The sequence below is a fragment of the Magnolia sinica genome, chromosome 3 (genome assembly GCF_029962835.1).
Source record: "Magnolia sinica isolate HGM2019 chromosome 3, MsV1, whole genome shotgun sequence".
NCBI classification, from domain to species: Eukaryota; Viridiplantae; Streptophyta; class Magnoliopsida; order Magnoliales; family Magnoliaceae; genus Magnolia; species Magnolia sinica.
The window spans coordinates 110,008,419-110,033,457 of NC_080575.1; the positions used below are offsets into that span (position 1 = coordinate 110,008,419).

Consider the following 25,039-nt stretch of genomic DNA (forward strand, 5'->3'; position numbering starts at 1 on the left):
TGGCATAAGTTTGATGCCAGCCGCCAGCTTGTCACAGCCCTCTTTTATCTTGGCTGGGGACTGGCAATGAGAGCATAAAACTCCCATAGGCACAATGTAGTAGACTATTATGTAGGTTGATTACAATCAAGCGCCATCAAACAGTCTATGACATATGTTGACTACAATCAATGAGTTATAGCATTTCAAATTAGTTTGCCTAAAGTCCATGGGCTAACATAAATTTGCATCTGCTTGTGATACTTATGTCACTCACCATTAATTTATTATAGGTTATGGTGAGTTCACTGGAAAAGAAGATTGACGAAATTCAACTGGACGGGATTCAACTTCAATTCAAAGAAACTAAAGAGATGCTGGTGATAGAACAAGAGGTTGCAAAAGAAGCAGCAGAGCAAATTCCTCTCATGCAGGAGGTGCCAGTTGTTGATAATGTGCTGTTGGATAAACTTATTGTTGAAAATGAAAAACTAAAGGTGGGATTGCCATCTCAAGGTTGACAGAGTTTTGTTCTGGATAACAGTGTTTCAAATTCTTCATCATCATCATCTGACCCTTATTCCAATCAATTGGGGTCAGCCATATGAATCCTGTTTCACCATTCCACTCTATCAAGGGCAGGGAACGCCTGAGCATGAGTTTGGAATGTCATATTGTTCAGATTCATGTTGAAAGTTATGGCATAAGTTTGATTCCAGCAGCCAGCTTGACACAACCCTCTTTTATCTTGTCTGGGGACCAGCAATGAGAGCATAAAACTCCCACAAGCACAATGTAAATAGACTATTACGTAGGTTGGTTACAATCAAGAACTATCTAACAGGGGTCCCTACTCATGGCTCGGTGGTAGACTCAGAAGAGTTTCAACATAGAGATCATGGGTTCGAGTACCAATTGTGGTGTGTGTGGGTGTGTGAGTGTGTGTGTGGTAAAAAAAAATTGCTATCTAACAGTCTATGACATAGGTTGATTACAATCAACGAGTTGTAACATTTCAAATTAGTTTGCTTAAAGTCCATGGGCTAACATAAATTTGCATCTGCTTGTGATATTTGTGTCACTCACCATTAATTTGTTATAGGCTATGGTGAGTTCACTGGAAAAGAAGATTGACGAAATTCAACTGGATGGGATGCAACTTCAATTCAAAGAAACTAAAGAGATGCTGGTGATGGACCACGAGGTTGCAAAAAATGCAGGAGAGCAAATTCCTGTCATGCAGGAGGTCCCAGTTGTTGATAGTGTGCTGTTGGATAAACTTACTGTTGAAAATGAAAAACTGAAGGTAGGATTGCCATCTCAAGAAAAACAGAGTTTTGTTATGGATAATATAGTGTTTCGAATTCATCATCATCATCTAACTGTTATTCTAATCAATTGGGGTTAGCCATATGAATCCTGTTTCGCCATTCCACTCTATCAAGGACAGGGAACGCCTGAGCATGAGTTTGGAATGTCATATTGTTCGGATTCATGTTGAAAGTTATGGCATAAGTTTGATGCCAGCCGCCAGCTTGACACAACCCTCTTTTATCTGGGCTGGGGACTGGCGATGAGAACATAAAACTCCCACAGGCACAATGTAATAGACTATTACGTAGGTTGATTACAATCAAGCTCTATCTAACAGTCTAGTTGATTGCAATCAACGAGTTATATCACTTCAAATTAGTTTGCCTAAAGTCCATGGGCTAACATAAATTTGTATCTGCTTGTGATATTTACATCACTCACCATTAATTTGTTATAGGCTATGGTGAGTTCACTGGAAAAGAAGATTGACGAAATTCAACTGGATGGGATGCAACTTCAATTCAAAGAAACTAAAGAGATGCTGGTGATGGAACAAGAGGTTGCAAACAAAGCAGCAGATCAAATTCCTGTCATGCAGGGGGTCCCAGTTGTTGATAATGTGCTGTTGGATAAACTTACCGTTGAAAATGAAAAACTGAAGGTGGGATTGCCATTTCAAGGATGAAAGAGTTTTGTTGTGAATAACATAGCATTCAGATTAGTTTGCCTAAATTCCATGGGTTAACATTCATTTGCATTTCTACTAATGATATTTATGTCACTCAACATTAATTTGTTATAGGCTATGGTGGGTTCACTGGAAAAGAAGATTGAAGAAATGCAATTGGAAGAGATGCAGCTTCAATCCAAAGAAACTGAAAAGATGCTAGTGAAGGAACAAGAGGCTGGGAAAGAAGCAGCAGACCTAATTCCTGTCCTACAGGGGGTCCCAGTCGTTGATAGTGTGCTATTGGATAAACTTACTTTTGAAAATGAACAACTGAAGGTGGGATTGCCATCTCAAGGAGTTTTGTGACGAATAACATAACATTTCAATTTAGTTTGCCTAAATTCCATGGGTGAACATGCATTTGCATTTCTACTTGTGATATTTATGTCACTCATCATTAATTTGTCGTAGGCCATGGTGAGCTCACTGGAAAAGAAGGTAGATGAAACTGAAAGAAAGTATGAAGAAACACACAGGCTTAGTGAAGAAAGGCTTAAGCAGGCTATGGACGCAGAGTCAAAGATAATTCAATTGAAGACTGACATGCAGAGGTTCTAGTAATTTCTTTGCTAGCTTTCTTACTGTTAAGCTAGAATTAAGCTTCAGCTTCAATGGATTCTGCCATTTCTAAATAATAAGAAGAAAACTATTTTAGTGCTCCCTTGTTTCTTTCTCATGATTGTCCTTTTTTTGTAATTGAAAAATCATTGTTTACTTTTTGTCACAGACTAGAAGAAAAGCTCTTGGACATGGAGACCGTGGATATTCTAAGGCAACAGGCCTTGTTAAAAACACCTGTAAAACACATTTCAGGGCATTTGTCAATTCCAAAAATGAAGGTGTATATGAGTTCTGGATTAATTCAAATCTTTATTTCATGGTTCTCCTCAGGATGGTTCTATCTTAGGATTTCTTTACTTGCAGAATTTGGAGAATGGTCACCATGAGAATAATGCATTATCCAATAGCAAGTTGAGGGCATCCCAGGTTCAGAGACAGCATGTATGTGCTCACTAGTATCAGCATTCATCTAATCTGTGTAATTTATTAGTTTCAAAAAGAAAGAAAGAAAAAAGATTCTGTGTAATTTATTATGTGCTTCATGCCTTCCTCGGCCTAACTCAATTCAGCCAATGTGATGATCCTCTTTTGTCACAGGAGAGCTTAGATGCTCTTATGAAATGTGTGGTCCAAAATATTGGGTTCAGTCAAGGAAAACCAGTTGCAGCATTTACCATATACAAATGTCTTCTTCATTGGAGATTGTTTGAAGCTGAACGGACTAGTGTTTTTGACCGTCTTATTCAGATGATTGGTTCTGCAATTGAGGTAATTGAATGTTGTTTATACAGATTCGTTATTTATTTGATTTACAAATCTTGGAAACATCATCTAAATAATATCCCATTAGACAATTCCATTTTCTGGAAAACGTTCATGTAATAAATTCTTATTGAACAAACACAATTATGTACTCTTATGATGAAGTGGTTATTTTCAGTTTTGAAGAACTGCATATCTTTGTCATACAGATAATAGATATCAATTTATGCACCCAATGCCACCTTCGCCTCATTACTCTTCCTTTTCAACGATTCTCCTCTCCCTCTACGTTTACTTTCTCATAAAATCCCTCAGCCTTCAATGCTCACGGATCTTGTAGGGTTGGAGAGCGTAGGGCATTTGTCTTCCATATTCACATTTTCTCTCCATCTCATATTGTAGGGGATGCTTACCCCTTTCTAGCGTCGTGTCGTGGTCCTCTCCCTCTCATTCATGACTTACATCACCAATTAAGGCTCTTTCTTATTCTCCTTTTCTTGAGCAACACGCATCATTCACCCTCATAGTCCAAACCTATACTTTAGGACCCTTCCCTAACTACTTACCCCCATCACTCCCTCTACTTTCATTCAACTTCCTTCAATAACCTTTAAGTTTCTTCAAGAAATGGGATGGAAATAATGATAAACAAAACAAAAATCCATAGCTATATCAGCTGGTGCCATCCCCAAACATCCATATCATTTACTTGACCTCGAGATGTTATCCCATATGATTAGACTGGTTTGGAGAATTGCACACTAAAACAGTTGGGCTTTTATAAACCTGTTTTCTGGATAGGGGAGAATTGCACACTAAAACAGTTAGGCTTTTATAAACCTGTTTTCTGGATAGGATCACCCAGTTTGGATGGGTTTTCCAGTTGCAAAAATGAACATGAACATCACCCCCCCCCCACACACACACGCACACACAAACAAACAAACCCACACTAGCTACAACCTCCTCCAACTATTGCCGTCCAATCCAGTGTAGGTTATTTCTACAATACACTTGGAAGGGTTACGTGTAATTCCAGATTGTCCATCTGATGCGGACATCAGTGGTGCACCCTTTAGAGTGTACCAGAGGAGGAGGCGTCGCCGACAGAGTACCGGAGTGGAGGAGTTGATGTGGATGGATGTTGGGTCCATCGGACCCATTTTCTGACACGCTACGAGTGCAAGAGCGGCATGACCACACCCTGACCATAGATCCATGAGTCGGATTTCACACCCTACCACACGGGTGTTTTAGTTTTACGTGTTTTTGTTCTTTTTTCTTGTTTCAGGGGCTTTATTGTACTTTCTTTATTTTTTCATCTTTTTGTTATTTTTCTTGTTTTCAGGGGCTTTAGTGAACTTTTACTTTTTCCATAGCTTATATATACATTGTGAGAAACCCTATTTTCATTATTATTGAATGAATAGAAATTCGTATCTTTTCTTCTTCTTTATTCAAGAGATTAGAGTTTTAGGATTGGCCCTTGGGTGTTGAGGATTCCACCCCGATTTCAAGTTTTCTTCTTTCTAGATCTTCGATGTGTAGGAAAAGGTAAGAATCATCCTCCTTTTCTTTTGACAACAAAAAGACCTGTACTTTTTTCCATCTCGAACCCTTCATTCTTCACCCCTTTCGTTTCTCTCTAGATATCCCCTTTCTAGTTTGAACGGAAAAGAGGGATGGTTAGTCAGTACAATCAGATGCAAACTTGACCATAGACTGACTTATGCTAGATCTGGGATATCATCATATCCCTAGGTCCTTCATTTTTACTGTTTACACAATTTTATGCTAAGGGGCATGATCCTGACGGAACGACCTCATTATTGTGTTGAAATTTACCTAATCCCTTTGATTGGAAATAGTTAGTTGATTCGTGTATTTATTTGAACATTCTTTAACCTGATTATACATACATCTAGGATTAGGACATCACATGTCCCTGCATCACCATCTAGAGGGCATCATCTTGGATGACTTATGTGTGGGAAATAACACTTATCGGAGGATCATAGCGATTCATTTCCTTCACTTCTCAATGCTTAATGTTGACCATAGACAGTTTCTCTTTCCTACTATCCCTTTGGTGGCCACTATTTAGATGGCTAGAGTCATTTGATTCTTGAATCATCTGCCATCAATAGTAGGGACCAATATTGTTAAAATCTTACAACTTACGATATATGATTTTAGTCGAATCTTAAGCAAAATGATTTGAATCCCAACCTTGAATCCATTTGAATCCTATGATTTAGTGATTCAAATCCCAATTTACGATTCAAATTATTCTTGTTGTCTTGTATTTTAAGCTTCACTTGGCTTTTATTTTATGTTTTTAAATTGGTGGAGGCTGTAAGAATCCTTTAGAAAAGGTAGATTATTTTATTTGCTCTTTGTAAGAGATTAAATGATATATATTTTCTTCAATATAAAATCATGTAGTTTTTTTTTTTTTTTTTTTGTGAGTTCTTACTTCTTAACTAGTCGAAACACCAAATTGATGTATGACTTACCTGTAATGTTTTTATGGATGGTTACGATCATGCTGACTTGTATGTATTATGAATGATATTTCAAAATCAGAATATCTTTTTTGTCAGGCTACAATATCAAAGGCCGCTTTGCCATTGTGATTCTACGCCATTGTGATTCTACATTCAAGAAAGATAACAAGAACATAAATTATTAAAGGACCCTTGTATGTTTTTTTAAGGGAAATTACTTGAAAGAAAAAAAATAAAGGAATAAGAATCCTTTAACACTATCATGACATGGTTACTTGGTGCACATTGATGGCAAAAGGAAGATTAATATGTTTTTAAAAAATTTCTGATTTATTTATGTTAAAAAAATCAAAAATTTAAGAAAAATGTAAAAAACCTTACGATTTACGATACAATTTGTGATTCGATACGATTCATCCCTACTACGATTTGCGATACGCTAAAGATTTTTGCAACATTGGTAGGGACCACTAGATGGACAGTCTCAATGGACATGTCACCCTGTCACGTGTACTGTCATGTGATGGCTATGCCATATTCCATTTCCACGGTGTCAATCTCCACCCAATGTAGGCCTAGTTTGGCCTGCGTCATAGCATTATTAGCATAAATATAGTTTTAGTATGATAGATAATCTTGTGTTTGGCACTAAATTTGCTATGCTCATAAATGTAGGTATTGAAATAGCATTATTCACTGCCTATTTTTTCTCTAGCGTTAACTGTCGTGTCATGCTAATAGCTGGATTCTGTGAAAAAAAAACTCTGAATCCAGCTATTTTGACAAGGGAGTGGTTCTAACATGTGTGGCATAGTCGCATGGAAGAAAGGTGGATTAGATCCAAACCATCCATCAGGTGCTCAGCCTCTTGTTTACCTTGAATCCCAAAAATTAAGCCCATCCAAAACTTCGGAGGGCCACACCATTGGAAACAGTTGAACTGGAGACACCTGCCATTTCCTATGTTTGGCCCACCTTAGTTTTGAATAGTACTGATTTTTGAGATCTTGTTGAAACATGTATTATTGCATTTGATAGACGGTGTGGGTTGTATGTAAATAATTTGTACACCCCATCTTCATGGTAGGCACACCCCCACCCCTTGCCACACTAGCGAGAAGTCAGGCTCTTTTTCTGAATTTTTTAAAAGGGAAGGGGACTGAAGATTGGCTGGTGGTCTATCTTAGTTAATGCACTTGCATTGCCAAAATTGTACCCGCGTGGCTGTTTTCAGAAAAACCAGTCCGTCTAGATCGCTGAGTCAACTATGGATGGAGCATAACCTAAAAAATGGAATTTACCCCTCACACATGTATGTGATCATTTTTCCAAACATCATATATCCATTGCATTATTAATACATGCTTATACAGATAGATAGTATCATTACCAAAATAATTTGATCAAGGCAACACTATCCATATAGCTGCGTGGCTTGTGCCAAACGGAGCCGTAGCCTTCTAGTTGCTTTATCCATCCAACAGCAGGTCATCTCATATTTCAAGTATTTCAAGAATTTATCTTTTTATAACTTCTTTGTTTTAGTTAATTTACTTATGGCACTTCCATGGCATCATGGTTAACTTCTTTGTTTTAGTAAATGGTTTGATGCTAAGTCCAGGTTTTAAAACACTGGTATGACTCAGAGCCACCTCCAATTCCCCACACAAGGACCAACATCCTTGCATACCTTTTTTGAAGTCTTCCACTTCATGCATAGCCCTTCTGCCATGGTCTTCCAGTTAGATTATACGAGGGCTATTTAAGATTGGTCGGGGCTTAGGCTGCTAAGGCTCTAAGTAGGGTTTTCTTTATTTATGATTCCCCGCACCACGCCCCCCCCACACCCCACCCCCCCCCCCCCCCCCCCCCCCCCCTTTTTTTTCTCTCATTTGTTCATTTGGGTAGATCAAAATCTTCTATCCCTGCATGTCACGAAGTACATAGTTTATGAGAACCTATTTTCACTTTTGAATTTCGCATAACATGAAATGTAACCTGATTCACTTGTTTTAATATGAATCTATAATCTATTATGCAGAATGAGGAGAACAGTAATCATTTGGTTTACTGGCTATCAAATACATCAACTTTGTTGTTCTTGCTACAACGAAGTCTAAAAGAACCTGGTGCAGCTGGAGGCACTCCTCACAAACCACCCCCTCCAATGTCATTATTCGGGAGAATGACCCTAGTAAAGAAGCACCTTTTTTCTTTTTTACTTCATTTCCCTTCATCATTATGGAACTTGATTGCCTCTTGGGCATGGACATGATTAATGCATTTTCAGATTTTTTTTCAAGTGCATAAAGTAACTAAAACATGACAAAATTGCTCATTTCGCTATAAAATGTGATTTTATTCTCTCTCAGGGATTCCGCTCTTCTTCGAACCTTCCGGTAGGTAATCTGGCTGTCATACGCCAAGTTGATGCGAAGTACCCTGCCTCGCTTTTTAAGCAGCAGCTCACAGCATATGTTGAGAAGATATTTGGAATTATTCGTGACCAACTGAAGACTACTTTGACACCACTGCTTACTCAATGTGTTCAGGTGTGGTGAAAGTTAGCTTCTTCTTCTTCTTCTTCTTTTTTTGTCAATGAGTAATGGCACCTCCTCTTTTTTTTTTTTTTTTTAATAAATTGAACACGAATGAAGTGGTGAAACACTCATAAATCATAATATAGTTATTTACTCTTATCCAATATTTTAAATATCAATGTATCGACTGATATATCCCACGATATATCTTGTATCCCACCTGTGCAATACAAAACGCACAGGTAGTGCTGATATATCTCATATGTTCAATCTGATGGGCATTTTCAATTTCTGATCTCTCTCTCTCTCTCTCTCTCTCTTTGAAATTATGTTAAATCAGTGTCAAATGGTTACAAATCCATTGGTTTTTCAGGAAAAATCATGGAGTTGGTTCTTCATGTTCTCCATGTTTTTTCAAAAATTTCCTTCAACTAGCTGCCAATTGAGATTAATTTCAAAGTTTTTAGGAGTATTTGATGAAATGATCATCACATATGCTCTAATTTCGAAATTTGTGTGTACGTGGTCCTATTTGGGGAAAATTAGGGAAAATTCAGAATTTTCCCAATTTCTCCCAATTTGCTTACGATGTAGCACTCCAAACATGAAATCAAGCATGTATGAGGGCTGATCTACTGATTTGTTAAGTTCTTCTCAATTTTTGAAAAATAAAAATCATTTTTAATTAAAAAGTAATAAAAAGATATTAAAATATTATTATTTTTTTGAAATTTCCCTTCAACCAGCTATCGATTGAGACTAATTTCGAAGTATTCAGGAGTGTTCGATGAAATGATCATCACATACACTCTAAATGTTATGCATTCAATTTGACTATAATTGTATTAGTTAGGACACTATACAAAGGAAACCTATTATGTGTACTTTTTTTTTTTTTGAAATGTTATGATTTAAAAGTGTGTATCAAGGTCTTTTTAATAATCCTTGAAGTTTCATTGAAAAATTCAACCATTTTCCCATTGTTTCCCCTTGTTTCCCAAAAAGTGCAATAAATTACCCGATACAAATGATACATCCCGTGCGATAACTGATATGTATCTATATCCCAATGATGCGATACGCAACACAATACTGATATTTCGAACACTACTCTTATCACACTTTTAGCTAAGGTATCGGTTACTCTCTTTTTTTTGAAAGAAGAAGGAATATTATTAGTGCCAAAGGCCAGAAATACAGAACACAACAGAGACGAACACAAAACAAAATAGAAAAAAAATAAAAATAAACAGAAAAAATAGAAAAATAAACCCCGAACAACACCCTCAGGGAGCCCACTCTCTGATATACAAGGCAATCCGATTATACACACCAATCTTAGAACCAAAGATGTTTTGGAAGCACCAATTATTCCTTTCAAGCCATATAGACCAAAAAATGGCAAGCATCACTACCTTCCACACACCCCATCCCCCCCCCCCCCCCCCAAAAAAAAAAAGAAGAAAAAAACAAAGCTTTAATTGAACCTCGACATCACCCAATCAAGGCAAATGCGGCTACTTCATCAGGCTTGCTACAAATAAAGGCAAATGAAATGTTTTAGGCCTTGTTGCATATTGGAAGTCAAAAAATGTTTTAGGCCTCTTGTTATTTGTGACAAGCAATCACAGAGAGGCCCCTTTCACATATTTAGGAGTCTCAATCTTCAAGGGCAGGGCGAAGAGAGCTTACTTTCTATCTACGTTGGAAAATTTTCAAAACCGATTGGCGGGTTGGAAAGGGAAAATCTTGTCTCAAGCTGGCCGAATCACGCTAATTAAACATGTCCTTAGCAGCATTCCTGTCCACACAATGGCAGCGACAGACATACCCCGCACTCTTCTGGGCGAGTTGGAAAGGGCTGCTGCCGACTTCTTTTGGGGCTGTAACAAAGATAGAAAGAGCTGCCACTGGGTAAATTGGAAAGTCGTCTCCTCCCCATTGTCGGAAGGTGGGTTGGGATTTCAAAATTTGACCACCATAATGCAGGCATTTAGGATGAAAATGGCATGGGTTATCCTATGCAAGGCTAAAGGTAGTTGCTGGGCAACTTTTATGAAAGCAAAATACACAAACGACCTTCATTCGGAAGGTAGCGGGAGGCTGGTCCCTTGGGCCTCGCCCTTGTGGAAGCAAATTCGCAAAACTTTTGCATCTATTGTGGCAAGTTTGCGGTGGTTACTAGGGAACGGGCAGTGCAGATTATGGGAGGATGACTGGACAGGACTTGGGCCCTTATCAGGCTGGAAGCTTCAGGCAGCCCCCTCTCTGCCTCAGCCGCAGCTGGCCCAAGTCAGGGACTTCATCGGGCCTAATGGGTTGAGGGACGTGGTTGCGGTCAGAAATCATCTGCCTGCTATAGTGCTCGATCACGTGGCGGACAACGGGTATTGTACCTTCGATTTGGAAGACAAACGGGTGTCGGTTGCTTCTACTTTAGGCGAGCTGAAGGTTGGTCATGCTTGACTGTATTCTAGACCCCCTGCCGTTAAAAAAAGGTGGTCCGTTTGGGTTTGGCACTCGAAGCTACCCCCTAAGATCTCTCTACTCTCTTGGAAGATAATTCACAAAGCCATCCCAGTTGATGATAGAACATAATCAAAAGGGCCCATTTGGCCTCGAAATGTGTGTGCTACCATGACCCCAATCCGATCCACACAAAATCTATTGACCATGTCTTCTCCTTGGGAGAGCTCACCTCCAAAGTTTGGACCTTCTTTCAGCCCATTTTCAAGATTCAGACTTCCCACTAGGATTCAGCAATCATCAGAGCTTCTAAGTGGTGCGCATTTGTAGCAACATCTGACCAGCTGCACACCCTCACGGGTTTTATCCCCTCACTTATTTTTTGGGAGATCTGGATGTCCAGAAATGCGGCGGGATTCGAGGATGTCCCAACCTGCCCTTCGAGAGTTATTACTAGAATCCAGCTCTGGGTTAGCTGACTCGTTCCATCCCTCCCTCCCCCAAAAGTTCTAAAGCGAGCTTCCTCCTTAGCCTTATCGGCGCAAGGCTTCAATGGCGTCCCAAGCGTTAGGAGGGAGATCCAATTGATCAAATGGACTAGGCCCAAAATGGCTTGGGTCAAGATCAACGTGGACGGCTCATCGCTGGGGAACCCGGGCCCATCTGGGGGTGGTGGCGTGGGTAGAAATAGTGATGGAGATTTTTTGTTTGCTTTCACGTCTGATTACAGTGTTGGATCCAACTCTCGAGTAGAGATCATGGCAATTTGGGAGGGCCTCTCCCACTGTGTGGATTTGGGTTACTCCAAAGTGGAGGTAGAGAGTGATTCCAAAGTGGTTGTGGACATCCTTGCGATGATCTCATCTCCCCCATCGGCCTTGAGCTACTAGTGGTCCAGGATTAAGAGGATATCGGCCGACTTGGAGGTCTCCATCTCTCACATCCCCAGGGAAGCAAATGCAGTTGCTGATGATCTAGCTAGGAGGGGCAGCACTGCTCAGTCCCGGATGCTCTTCCAATCAGCAAGGGACCTGCCTCAGATTACCAAAGGCCTCATTTTCCTAGACAGGGTGGGATTGGGCAACCTGAGGTAACACTAGTTTCAGTAGTCAATTCCTTTCTTTTTCGTTCTTACGATAGGCGGACCCCGCCCCTTTTTATAGTTGGGTCAGCCCAAAGCTCTCGTGTAAAGTTTCTCCTATCAATATGATGATGTCTAATTATTATTATTATTATTATTATTATTATTATTTTTAAGTAGTTTTATTGGTTGGTTAATTATGGTCACATTTTCTTCGTGAAATGGGTTGGATTGGTATAATTCTGGATACAGATTATTCATTCTACTAGATCTAATGTACTTCTCGATCTAATAAGTACTAGTAGAAAAAGGTTTGATGATTATAGTGTGGAGAAAAGAGGAGAAGAGTGAGAGAGAAGAAGAAAGAGGAGAGTTTGGGGAAAATGTTCTGTTAGGCTAACATGCCCTAACACACAATGTTTTATTAGAATAGAGCATATAGTACACTACGGGAGTAGAGGAAAGTGTGCACATGCACTTACATTAAAGGAGCCACTAATCACATACACTTGACACTAACACTCTCTAGAGTACCTTCTGTCAGAATTGAGAAATCCTATGGCTTGAATCTTTAGTATTCTCTTTTTATTACTTGTGTTTTACTTTTTGGGCAGAATACGGTCACTTATTGTCAATAAGTAACTGAAAGAAACCTCAGAAATGGAATGGACAAGACTAAACAGGAACAAAATACCCCACTCCTTTGATTCTTGCTCAAGTTAGAGAATGAAAAATTATCATGTCTGGTTTCTTCAACGGATGGATCCATGAGAATTCACATATCCCAATAAAAAAAAATCTAACTCAAATGATCCTGTATTACAAGCTAAATTGGCTAAAGGGATGGGACATATTTATAATGGAGAACCTGCATGGCCCAATGACCTGTTTCTCTAGTTGTCATTCTAGGTACTACTACATGTAATGTTGGCCTAGCAATTCTTGAACCATCAATGATTGTTGAACCATCAGGTCCATTTGCAACTCCTTAGAAATATTAACTAAATGGTACTTCTTTTCCTTTTTTCAAATCCTCCATATGCCTCTTTGCATATAAGAAATCGTTTTGGATTTTCATCCCTGGTTGTTTGTTGGCATGGGACGCGTGGTTCCGAAAGGTAGCTCATCTTGTTTGATGAGCTCCTCCCTGCAACATGACAAGCAAAAGAATGATATGGAGCCATGGGCTCCACTTCATCAAGAACTGCAGTGGTCAAAACAATAGGGTGTGTATGCGAATAGAAAAATTTGCAACTTTTGTCTGACAGCTTTGATCTTTGCTTCATTTGAGTGTTCCCCATCTGGATGGTCTGAAAAGACCATTCTAATCACTCCTTTTATAAGAACTCTGTCAATACTGAAGGGACCTGGATTACCAGGGAGGATCAATTGAAGTTTGATTTCATGTCTTGAAGAGTAGATATCTCCATTTGCTCTTTTAGTAAATCGAAAACTGAAACCCCTCATCTTTTTAATGAAGACCTGCTTGATTATATTACTTTTGATGCTTGTTGGTTTCTTATCACCAAAGGAGCTACCACACGTTAAAGATGCATTTATTCAGCTATTTACAAATACACTGGTGAAGTGCAGATTGGAGCATTCACATAAAGTTCTTTCATCTATCAATCAAGGAACTGGTCTCCTTTTCGAGAAAAAAAATAATAATCCAACATCTTGAATTACTACAGAAAATGCCCCTACATAAACTGAGTCACTTGACAATGAATGGAAAGATGGATAACTGATTAATGCACCATATTGTGCATAAAACAAAAATTGGAACGTTTATGTTCTCAATGTTGAAAATGGTCCAATTTAAGAATTTTGTTAATTTTAAGCCATCCACCAAAAAAGCTTCCATTCTTGGGGAATTGATGTTTTAGGACTACTCAAGGAGACGCTTCCCCACCTCTGAATGACAAGGCTCATCTTTCTTGAAAGGGATCCTTTTGATGTTTGGATGATCTATCCTTATGTGGCAAGGACAATTCGCTTTTTAGATGTTTGCGTGCCAAGGGTTGATCTGTGACACATTGACTCAATGGTTTGGATGCATTTGTTTTATCCTTTTCTTTCCTCATTAGCATAATTTGTGTGTTTGTTTACACATTGTAAAAAAATGCTTGCGACTCTTCAACCATACACCTGTTACACTTGTAGAGATAGTTACGGTTGTAACAGGTGTCATTCGAGAGATATACTCTATATACAACAGGACTCAATACTTTCAGTACTCTGCATAGCTATTGTTTAGTGCTACATGTGAGGAGGATGAGTCACCACCATTTTTCTATTGCTACTCAACTAAGAAAAATGTTTTAGAGCCAAAATCTTAAAAATTGGAGCTTTAACTGTAGCATATGCTACATCCTCTCTACACCACGCAGTGTATAACATACACTACACTACAAATAATGCAAGCTACACTACAAATAATGCAAGCTACAATACAAATAGTGTGCGCAACATGAGACTTGCACCACTATGGACAATATTCAAAATTCTAATCTTAGTTAATATTGCTAACCGAGAAGTTGCCCAAAATGACCACTTTTGTTACCATGGGTGGATAATTCATGAGTGGACAAATTGAGCAGGATGTTACCCATAGAATTCAAGCTAGGTGGAAGCAATGGAGATGTGCCTATGGAGTTTTATGTGATCGCCATGTACCATTCAAATTGAAAGGAAAGTTTTACAGGATAGTTATAAGACCAGCCATGCTTTATGGGATGGAACGTTGAGCAATCAGGGAACAACATGTTCATATGGATGTAAAGAAGAATATTGAAGAGGCATGAGGTAAAAACAACTATCCTTGTGGGCGACAATTACTGATTCCGCCCGAAAGCAGAAAAGGAACATTGAACGGAAATCAGGTCTCTAGGTAAACGTTAAAGAGTTTCAATGAGAGAGATTAGGTCTCTAGGTAAAGGAGAGGAAAAGGTCAAGGTCGATCACGAAATGTATCCTGCCTTAGGAAATCAGAGGGAAGATGCTAGCGGCTCCTGGGTACCAATTAGGAATAGCAAGAGCAATCATGGAGGTTGTCATACCGAGAGATAGATTTACAGCGTCCTATGGAGGGTTCGTGTTTGTGTGGATGAGTTCAAAGGATGAGCTGGCTTGGGCGATGAAGATGCTACATGGAAAAAGTTTCAGAGGAAAGAAGCTGAAAATGCAACGTGCTCGATTCGACCCTGAGATGAAGAGAAAGGGAAGGGAGCCAAAGGTGGAGAAGGTTCAAGCATCCAAGCTTTCTAGGGGCCCTACTAAGTCCAGGGAAGAGAGGGAGCCTCCACCTCCAACGAAAACAATAGAGCAGAGGCTGGAAGACCAGCTTCCTATCAGGAGGCGATGGTGCTCAGGCAACCCAGGCCTGGCCCGGATCTTCAGGATAGAGGGTCGAACGCGGTATTAGTCGGTATTGAACGGAAGCTTGCTTGTTGGAAGTGCTGTTATATGTGTCTAGGAGGTCGTTTAACCCTCATCAAGTCGGGTTTTTTTTTTTTCCTAATATGCCCATTTATTTCATGTCGTTATTCCAATGCCCAAAGGCGGTTCTCTCAAGGCTAGAAAGGTTGAGACGAGAATTTTTTTTGGAAAGACGCTAATGAAGGAAAAAAGTTCCATCTCCTAAAATGGGACAAGATGTGTAGGCCTGATGGGGACATCTCGCGCACACGCACTCTCCCCCTACTCACATACGCAAGGAGGGCCCCACCGTTGATCTGGATCGATGATGGCATCTATGGAGGGCCTCCTAGTTAGAGGACTTTGTTTTGGTTCCTTGGGGTGGACCCGATTATCATGTGGATCCCATCATTGGATCTCATGATTGTGGCCCACTACCCTAGGTGACCTAGGACTTTGAGTTTTGCTTATTACCGTTATTAGGAACATCTTGAACGGTTTAGATTGCATTGATTAGTTGTTATTTTTAATTACTTCGTCTTTAGGTAATAGTATGCGCACATGGCGCGGCTTTTGGTGTATAGTTTTTTCTTATAAATAGGCAACCCCTTGTAGGTTTTTTTTTCCATTAAAGATGATTAATAAAATTCTGCGTTTTCCTGCTTCTCTAATTTTCTGAGTTGTGAAAACCTAATTGGGTGTGAAACCCTCCCTTCTTCGGAGGGCTAACTACCGTGGTGCGAAGCCACACCCATCCCAAATCATCCCCATCTCCTACCCTCCATATTCCTCATCTCCTACAGCCATCCCCTCATCAAATCCACCCACGTTTGCAACTAATCTTTCCCCTACAGCAGATTTCCAGAATATGACTGTAACACCCTGAAAATCGGGGGTCGAGCAGAAGCTTAACTCCCAAGTTCCAACGCATCACTAATGCAACATAGATAATGATGATTAAATGTTGTCCGTATTAGTGCATTAAACATGAGTGGGATTGTACCAAATTAGCATATCATACTCCAGAGACAATTAAATTACGTAAGCGGAAGACTGTGATAAATATATAGAGCATATAAGTGATTGTAAGTCCCCAGAGTATGAATGTCACTAGGTTAAATAATTATATGTATAATTCCAAAATTTACAAAATAATAAAGTGTAATGTCATCTAATCCATATCCCTGTAGCCCCGGTGATGCAACTCCAGTTCTACATAGACCCGCCAGAGAGTTGTAGGTAGGAGACCTCGTCGTCATAGAAGGCAGGCTCCGCCTCGTAAGCCTCGCCATCACCTGAAACTACAACAGAGTCTGGTTGATGTTTTAAAACACCGTCCCAGAGTGGGAGTGAGTGATCAACTCAGTGGTGCTATGAGGCAAAGGTTAACATGTTATCAATTCAGTCAAGCAGTAATGATAAAGCAATACAACAAGCATTCCTAAGTACTCTGGTTAATGCAAGGATGGGATGCGATAATGATGTATGCCCTCGCCTACACTCCCTCTGCGACATCATCTCACGGTCGCGTATGCAACACTCTCGCTGTGCTCAACTCCAATGCCAAAGGCACATGCAATGATGTGCATGTGCGTGATTAGCCAAGTTCTTAGTTAGACCTATTCATAAAGCAGGTTTGGGAAGCTAAGGTACCTCCCTTTATATCATTTATCCAAACAATGATCCATCTAGGGTCGTCAATCCTAGTTAATCACATACGATATGCAAGTTTACGAGTTTACACTATAGGTCGCTACGGGAGGCTCGTCACCTCAGCGTAGGCTTAATTCATACTCGAGGTCACTACGAGAGGCTCGTCACCTGATCGTAGGCCTATTTTATACTTAAGGTCACTACGGGAAGGCTCGTCACCTTAGCGTAGGCCGACATCTCAAATACGGTGTCCCATACACCACCATATTCGGCTCATGAGTTTGGGTTGCTCACTGGTCACTACGGGGAGGCTCGTCAGCCCAGCCTAGGCCGACAGTTCGACTACGGTGTCCCATACACCACCATGCTCGACTCATGAGTCTTAGCGGATTGTGGTACCAAGGTTAAACGAGTTTTGCACTGGTAAGTGGTACCTTGGATTCAGGCAGTAGTGTCCATACATGGTTAACACACATAAGGCCAATCGGGTTACTTGACAAGTCCGATTGGTACGAGCGCTTGTTAAATTAATCAACATGGAGCGCATACACACTCCTTGTGGCCTAACCATTGTCGATAATCACCATACGACTCGGATTCATCGAACGTGTCCGTGGTGGCGAAACTAGTTCGGCCACTGACATTAAATCATTACCGAATGCCTGGACTATGTATTAGTCCCAATCATACTCAGATACAATAGGTATTCATATGTGATAGTCAAGACAGCATGTGACAACCAATTTAAATATAAATCTCATTTAAGCAGTACATCATAGTGCACATGTTGGCATACATAGTCATTTCATCCATAAAGGACGTAGTAGCGATATAAGTAACATGAAGGGAATTGTAACTATAGATGAGGTAATTGAGAATCCTATCTCAACACCCTCATTAAATACATTTCAACAAGCATTTTCTCATTCAGGCATTTTATCAAACACTTAGACTACACATAACACATACATGTAATAAATTTATTATAACGTATATTATAGCAAATCCTTCCACAAGGGAATTGCCACACATATAACAATCATGTAATCTCAATCCACAATCATGGCAAGCACAAATCATGATTCCATATTCATTCAAACATTTCAACAAACACATGGAATGCATTATATTCGACATAGTTCATATATATGTATAATACTTAGAAAACAACGCATCCAAGTACATGTGACAGCAATCAAGTCAATCATAAATTATTAACTGACATTGAAAGCCTTGAAAACCATAACCTAAATGTTTATTGTCCGTACCTTCCGTCGGTAAACTCGTATCAAACTCAGTTCGATCACTACGCCTTTGTCTACAGCACAACGGCTACCTAAATCAATGAAATAGGTTAGCTATTTCACCGATCTACTTATTTGGATATCTAAAATAGATTAGGGTTAGGATTTCTTACCCAAAAATGGTTTCGGACTCGATGGTGTAGCGATACAGGAGGGATGATTTGGCATGTGGAGCGGTGGGAACGAATCCCAGCAACTATCTCCCACTTTCTCTCACTTCTGCTCACTCTTTCCTTCTCTTTTCTCTCTTTTCTCTCTCCTAGGGTTTAGGGAATTCGTATGGAATGAGAGAGGGGTGAGTTAAGGCCCTTATATAGGCCCAGAATTGATGTCAATGGCCCCGGGGCCATGGTATACTTAGGTTATAGCCAAAGAGTGGCTATTTCGGGCTAACGGAGCTCATCTGGAGGTCCATTTCTTGCATATGGTCCGGTGAAAGTTCCCTGACAATGGATCTATGTCAGGTTAAGTTTTTGGTTCGATCAGGTTTGTAAATCGACCGCGGAGGACCAATTTCAGTTCAACGGTCATCGTCACTCGATCAGGGTCACAAGTATACTAACATATGTAGGGAAATTTCCTTGATCCGAGGGTGTAGTTGGGTCAGAATCTGACGGCCTGAAACCTTAAATTTGGCCTGCAAGTGAACGGCCCAAATAACTTAAGTTTGAGTTCATTTTCTAAAGATATTCGCGTTTCTCACACACTTTGGTCCAGGCTCAAGTTGTGCATTTCTGGATACTATTTGGACTTGATTTCCGAGATGGTTGTCAAGCCCAGTAGGGCGGTCATAATTGTATTGTTTCGCGGTAATCAGACTTTCGATGCGCGGTCCAGGTCCGATACGGAGTTTCAGTGTGCTCCCGAGAGCAACTGGGTTTTGAGATTGATCCTAGGTTTTTAGGTGATGTAGAGTTAGCGATTCTACTAGTTTTGGGTCTTGCAGTTCGTATAACAAGCGGTCCAAGCTAATCTACCGATTAATTCAGTTTATTACTTAATTGATTTTCGTCTAATTTCTACATGCTTCGATCCTTAGCGATTTCTGCCTGAGGTGGTACTCGGGTCATTGTACGTATTTTTCCGAGACGTTACACTGACCCTGCAGGAGGGCTGAAACTTCGGCGGAGCACCGTATTCAAACTGATCATCTGTTTGGCCTGAAATTTGGAGGGAAGGTGGCCCATCCCTGGCCGACCAGCCCTAGCTAACCAATTCCAGATTCGTGGGCCCCACACACGTGCGGGCCGCCATCCACGCACGTGCGTCAGGCCGGTTTGCTGTCCACATGTGCAGGCTGATCACAGGTTCCCTCTCGTCTCTATTTCACTCCTCTTTCGCCTTGTTTCCATAACCCTAACCCTAGATCATCTCAAATCCCCAAGTTTTATTCCACTTTTGAAACCCTAGGTTTTCCCGAATTAAAACATGAGAATCCCATGGATTGGGAAATAATCCTTTGCATGTGTGAATGAATTTACTATCCTTCGAGCATCGTTTCGTCTATAATTTTTAATTGATTCAGTCCTAACAAGTGTAAGCTTGGTGTTGAGATGTGGAGCCACATCTAGGGGCTGCACGACCGGTCGTGGCCCCTGCTCGATCGGTCGTGCAGCCCACACAACCAGTCCTGGACTGGCTCGACTCAAAGTCCAGGAGCATCAATTTTGGGTTTCGAGGTGCTCGACCGGTTGTGGCCCGTGCTCGACCGGTCATTTAGCTTGCACGACCAGTCGAGGTTACACAGATTCGCTTACGGATTTGATGCGGACTTTGGATTTTTGAGTCGGCTTTCGCAAGGGTGCAAAAGGGAAGTTGCCTAAACTATATATAGATGTCCCTAGGCCTTTTCTAGGGTATGGGGAAATAATTCTAAGGTGTGGGCGAAGGGTTTTCTATGTACTTCCAAAGGAGAGGTTAGTATATTGCCTTGTAATCTTCATTTTTCTTCATAGTGGAAGTTTGCATCCGTGGTTTTTTTTTTTTTTTTTTTTTTTACCCTTGTTGGGGTTTTTCCACGTATATCGTCTTGTAGTTTGTTTGGAATGCTTTGATTCTTTTTCTAGTTTATATTTCTTTTTGTTTATCGTTTGTGGGTGAAACTTGAGATTGGATCTCGGTTCACTGCGTTGTTGGCGTGCTGCGCAACAACTGGTATCAGAGCTATTGGTTTAGTTCTATTGGGAGCGATGACAAAAGAAGGGAAGACTAGAATTAAGAAGTTTGATGGTTCAAACTTTGCCTTCTGGAAGATGTAGATGGAGGATTATCTGTATCAGAAGGACCTCTATATTCCTCTAGGAGGAAAAGAGAAAAAACCAGAGAAGATGATAGATAATGAATGGTTTTTATTGGATCGGAAGGCTTTAGGAACGATCCGACTCTCTTTGTCCAAGAGCGTCGCCTTCAATATATCCGAGATGAAAACCACAAAAGAATTAATGGAAGCCCTAGCCACCATGTATGAAAAACCCTCAGCGTCCAACAAGGTTCATCTTATGAAACAGCTATTCAACATGAAGATGTCAGATGGTGGGAGCGTGACTGAATATCTAAACGAGTTCAATACAATCACGAGCCAGTTCGAATCCGTTGGCATTGTTTTTAAGGATGAGGTCAGGGCGTTATTGATCTTGTCCAGTCTGCCAGATAGTTGGGATGGTTTGGTGATTGCTGTGAGCAATTCCTTAGGGTTGACAAAGCTAAAATTTGATGATGTGGCCAGTCTAATTCTCAGCGAAAAATTTAGAAGAAAGGCAGCAGGAGTTTCAGGGGATTCAGGGAAAGCTCTAAACGTTGAAGGAAGAGGAAGATTGCTGAACAAAGGAGGCAATAAACACGGGCGTTTTAAGTCAAGGAAGAAGTCCAAGGGACCGAAAGACAAAGGCGGGTGTTGGCATTGCGGCAAAAAGGGGCACATGAAACGTGATTGCAGGGCGCTTAAGAAATAAGAAGGAAGCTCTCAAGGTGGGAAGGATTCAGTGAATCTATCTGAGGAGAGTGACACAGAGGCGTTGATCTTGTCTCTTGATGCGAGGAATGAGTCTTAGGTTATAGACTTGGGTGCTTCGTTTCATACCACTTAATGTAAGGAAGTTCTGCGTAATTATGTATCAGGTGACTTCAGGAGAGTCTACCTGGGTGATGATGAGCCGTGCAGTATTGTTGGAAAGGGGGGATGTTCATGTAAATCAGAAAGACTTTGAAATTGAAGGATGTCAGACATATACCGAGTTTGAAAAGTAACTTGATCTCAGTGGGGCAGTTAGCCGATACCGGTTATGTGACGACATTCACCAGTGATTCCTGGAAGATCACAAAAGGTGCCTTGGTGATATCTCGAGGCAAGAAGGAAGGTACTTTGTACGTGACTTTAGGATCGTATAGTTCACTCACAGTCGCATCAACTGGAGTGAATGGACAGTTATGGCATCAGAGGTTGGGACATATGACTAAGAAAGGGATGAAAGTGCTATTGTCAAAAGGGAAGCTACTAGGGCTGAAGTCTATTGACTTGGAATTCTGCGAGAACTGCATGTATGGCAAGCAAAAGAGGGTCAGCTTCAAGAAGATGGGACGCGCTCCAAAGACGCATCTGTTGGAGCTTGAACACACTGATGTGTGGGGACCGACACATGTATTATCTCTTGGTGGCTCACGTTATTTTGTTTCCTTTATTGATGATGCTAGTAGAAAACTGTGGGTCTATTTCTTAAAACATAAATCTGATGTATTTGATGTATTTAAGAAGTGGAAAGTTATAGTAGAAAACGAGACAGGTAAAATAGTAAAATGTCTCAGATTTGATAATGGGGGAGAGTATGTGATAAGAGATTTGAGGAGTATTGTGCAGCAAATGGAATCAAACATTAGAAAACGATTCCAGGGACACCGCAACAGAATGGTGTGGCTGAGCGCATTAACAGGACCATCCTTGAGTGCGCCAAGAGCATGAGGTTACATGCAGGGTTGCCCAAGACCTTTTGGGCAGATGCTGTGAATACTGCCGCATATCTCATCAATAGAAGTCCCTCAGCACCATTGGATGGTGGGCTACCAGAAGAAACGTGGACTGGGAAAGAAGTGAACCTTGCACATCTCAGAGTGTTCGGTTGCACTTTATATGTTCATATTGATTCAGAGCACAGAAACAAGTTAGATGCGAAGTCCAGGAGGTGCATGTTTATAGGCTACGGGCAGCATGATTTTGGCTATAGGTTTTGGGATGCAGAAAATAGGAAAATCATCAGAAGCAAGGGCGTAGTCTTCAATGAAAAAGTGATGCATAAGGACAGTGTGTAGGAAAATAAGGCCGAGAAAAAGGAATTCGTAGAGATGGAAGAGTTGCCGGATACGGGTGTTACAGCACCACAGGATGATCATGCATAGGAGCATTATGAGGCAGAGCCGCATACACCGGTTGTGAGGAGGTCTACTCGGGAGAGGAGACCCACGGTCCGATACTCACCCTCCTTACATTTTCTATTGTTGACAGATAATGGTGAACCGGAGTGTTTTAAAGAGGCATTACAGTCGAATACACGGGTTAAGTGGGAGCAGGCTATGGATGATAAGATGGACTCTCTTGAGTCTAATCTTACATGGGAGCTAGTCACTCTACCCAACGGTAAGAAAACTCTTCATAACAAGTGGGTTTACCGACTGAAGGAGGAGCACAATGGTTCGAAACGGTATAAGGCTAGATTGGTTGTGAAAGGGTTTCAACAAAAGGTAGGTATTGATTTCACTGAAATATTTTCACTTGTGGTGAAAATGTCTATGATTCGTATGGTCTTGAGTATAGTGGCTACAGAGGACTTACATCTAGAGCAGCTAGATGTTAGGACAACCTTTCTTCATGGGGACCTCGAAGAAGAGATATATATGCATCAGTTGACAGGATACGTGGCACCAGGAAAGGAGAACAAGCTGTGTAGACTGAAAAAGAGTCTATATAGCCTGAAGCAGGCCCCGAGGCAGTGGTACAAGAAGTTCAACAGTTTCATGTCGGGAAACGGTTTTATGAGATGTCATGCAGACCACTGTTGCTATTTGAAGAAGTTTGATACATCGTACATCATCCTTCTTCTGTATGTTGATGATATACTTGTGGCTGGTTCAAGCATGAAGGACATCTCAGATCTTAAAAGACAACTGTCTAGAGAATTTGCCATGAAGGATTTAGGAGCAGCAAAACAAATCCTAGGCATGAGGATAAAGCGTGACAAGGAAAACAAGAAACTGGTTTTGTCACAGGCAGAATATATAGCCAAGGTACTTGATCGATTCAATATGGGAGGTGTTAAGCCAGTTAGCACTCCATTCGCCAACCACTTCAAGCTATCTAAGGAGCAAGGTGCAAAGATGCAGGAGGAACAGGATTACATGACTAAAGTCTCAGACGCGTCAGCTATAGGGAGTCTCATGTATGCTATGGTGAGCACAAGACCAGATATTGCTCAAGCAGTGGGAGTTGTTAACAGGTTCATAAACAACCCCGGGAAGGAACATTGGGAAGCTGTGAAGTGGATCCTTAGATACCTGGTAGGTACTAAGGATGTAGGGTTGTGTTATGGCGGATCGGAAATGAAGTTACAAGGCTACGTGGATTCAGATTTGGCAGGAGATGTCGACAGCAGAAGAAGCACTACAGGTTATGTTTTTTCTCTGGGTAGTGCGGCAGTCAGTTGGGTCTCTCAGTTACAGAAGATAGTATCTATCAGTACGATAGAAGCAGAATATGTTGCGGCTACAGAAGCGTGCAAGGAGATGGTGTGGATGCAAGGTTTCATGGAAGAATTGGGTAAGAAGCAAGTAGATTGCAAGTTGTACAGTGATAGTCAGAGTGCAATACACTTGGCTAAGAATTCAGCCTTTCATTCAAGGACCAAGCATATTGCCATCAGATATCACTTCATACGTTTGTTACTAGAAGATGGATCGATTGCTCTGGAGAAGATTCATACAAGTAAGAATCCTGTGGATATGCTGACTAAGGCGATCACATGAGAGAAGCTGAAGCTTTATTCAGCTTTGATTGGTCTTCAGGCTTGAAGACAGGGAGGCGATGCACTCCGGATGTAGAAGACGAATGTTTATGGCTATGTGTCTCCAAGTGGGAGATTGTTGAGATGTGGAGCCACATCTGGGGGTCGCATGACCGGTCGTGGCCCCTGCTTGACCGGTCGTGCAGCCCACACAACCAGTCCTGGACTGGCTCGACATAAAGTCCAGCGAGCATCAATTTTGGGTTCTGAGGTGCTCGACCGGTCATGGCCCGTGCTCGACCGGTCGTGCAGCCTGCACGACCAGTCGAGGTTACGCAGATTCGTTTCCGGATTTGATGCGAACTGTGGATTTTTGAGTCGGCTTTCGCAAGGGTGCGAAAGGAAAGTTGCCTAAACTATATATAGATGTCCCTAGGCCTTTTCTAGGGTATAGGGAAATAATTCTAAGGTGTGGGCGAAGGGTTTTCTATGTACTTCGAAAGGAGAGGTTAGTATATTGCCTTGTAATCTTCGTTTTTCTTCATAGTGGAAGTTTGCGTCCGTGGTTTTTTTTTTTTTACCCCTATTGGGGTTTTTCCACGTATATCTTGTCTTGTGGTTTGTTTGGAATGCTTTGATTCTTTTTCTAGTTTATATTTCTTCTTGTTTATCATTTGTGGGTGAAACTTGAGATTGGATCTCGGTTCACTACGTTGTTGGCATGCTGCGCAACACTTG

General features: G+C 40.9%; 1 protein-coding gene across 7 annotated transcripts in view; it reads left to right on the forward strand.

The window, feature by feature from the left end:
• Positions 1 to 25,039, forward strand: part of LOC131240681 (myosin-6-like) — an 87,700-nt gene that overhangs the window by 39,300 nt on the left and 23,361 nt on the right. For 5 of the 7 annotated variants that reach the window (XM_058239073.1, XM_058239071.1, XM_058239070.1 and 2 more), the window contains 10 exons: positions 273 to 476; positions 1,082 to 1,285; positions 1,751 to 1,954; positions 2,096 to 2,299; positions 2,435 to 2,574; positions 2,751 to 2,862; positions 2,948 to 3,025; positions 3,182 to 3,352; positions 7,895 to 8,047; positions 8,226 to 8,405. In XM_058239073.1, coding sequence (XP_058095056.1) covers positions 273 to 476; positions 1,082 to 1,285; positions 1,751 to 1,954; positions 2,096 to 2,299; positions 2,435 to 2,574; positions 2,751 to 2,862; positions 2,948 to 3,025; positions 3,182 to 3,352; positions 7,895 to 8,047; positions 8,226 to 8,405 — 1,650 coding nt within the window. The remainder of the gene's footprint in view (positions 1 to 272; positions 477 to 1,081; positions 1,286 to 1,750; positions 1,955 to 2,095; positions 2,300 to 2,434; positions 2,575 to 2,750; positions 2,863 to 2,947; positions 3,026 to 3,181; positions 3,353 to 7,894; positions 8,048 to 8,225; positions 8,406 to 25,039) is intronic. The other 2 variants (XM_058239072.1, XM_058239075.1) reach the window with 2 other exon arrangements.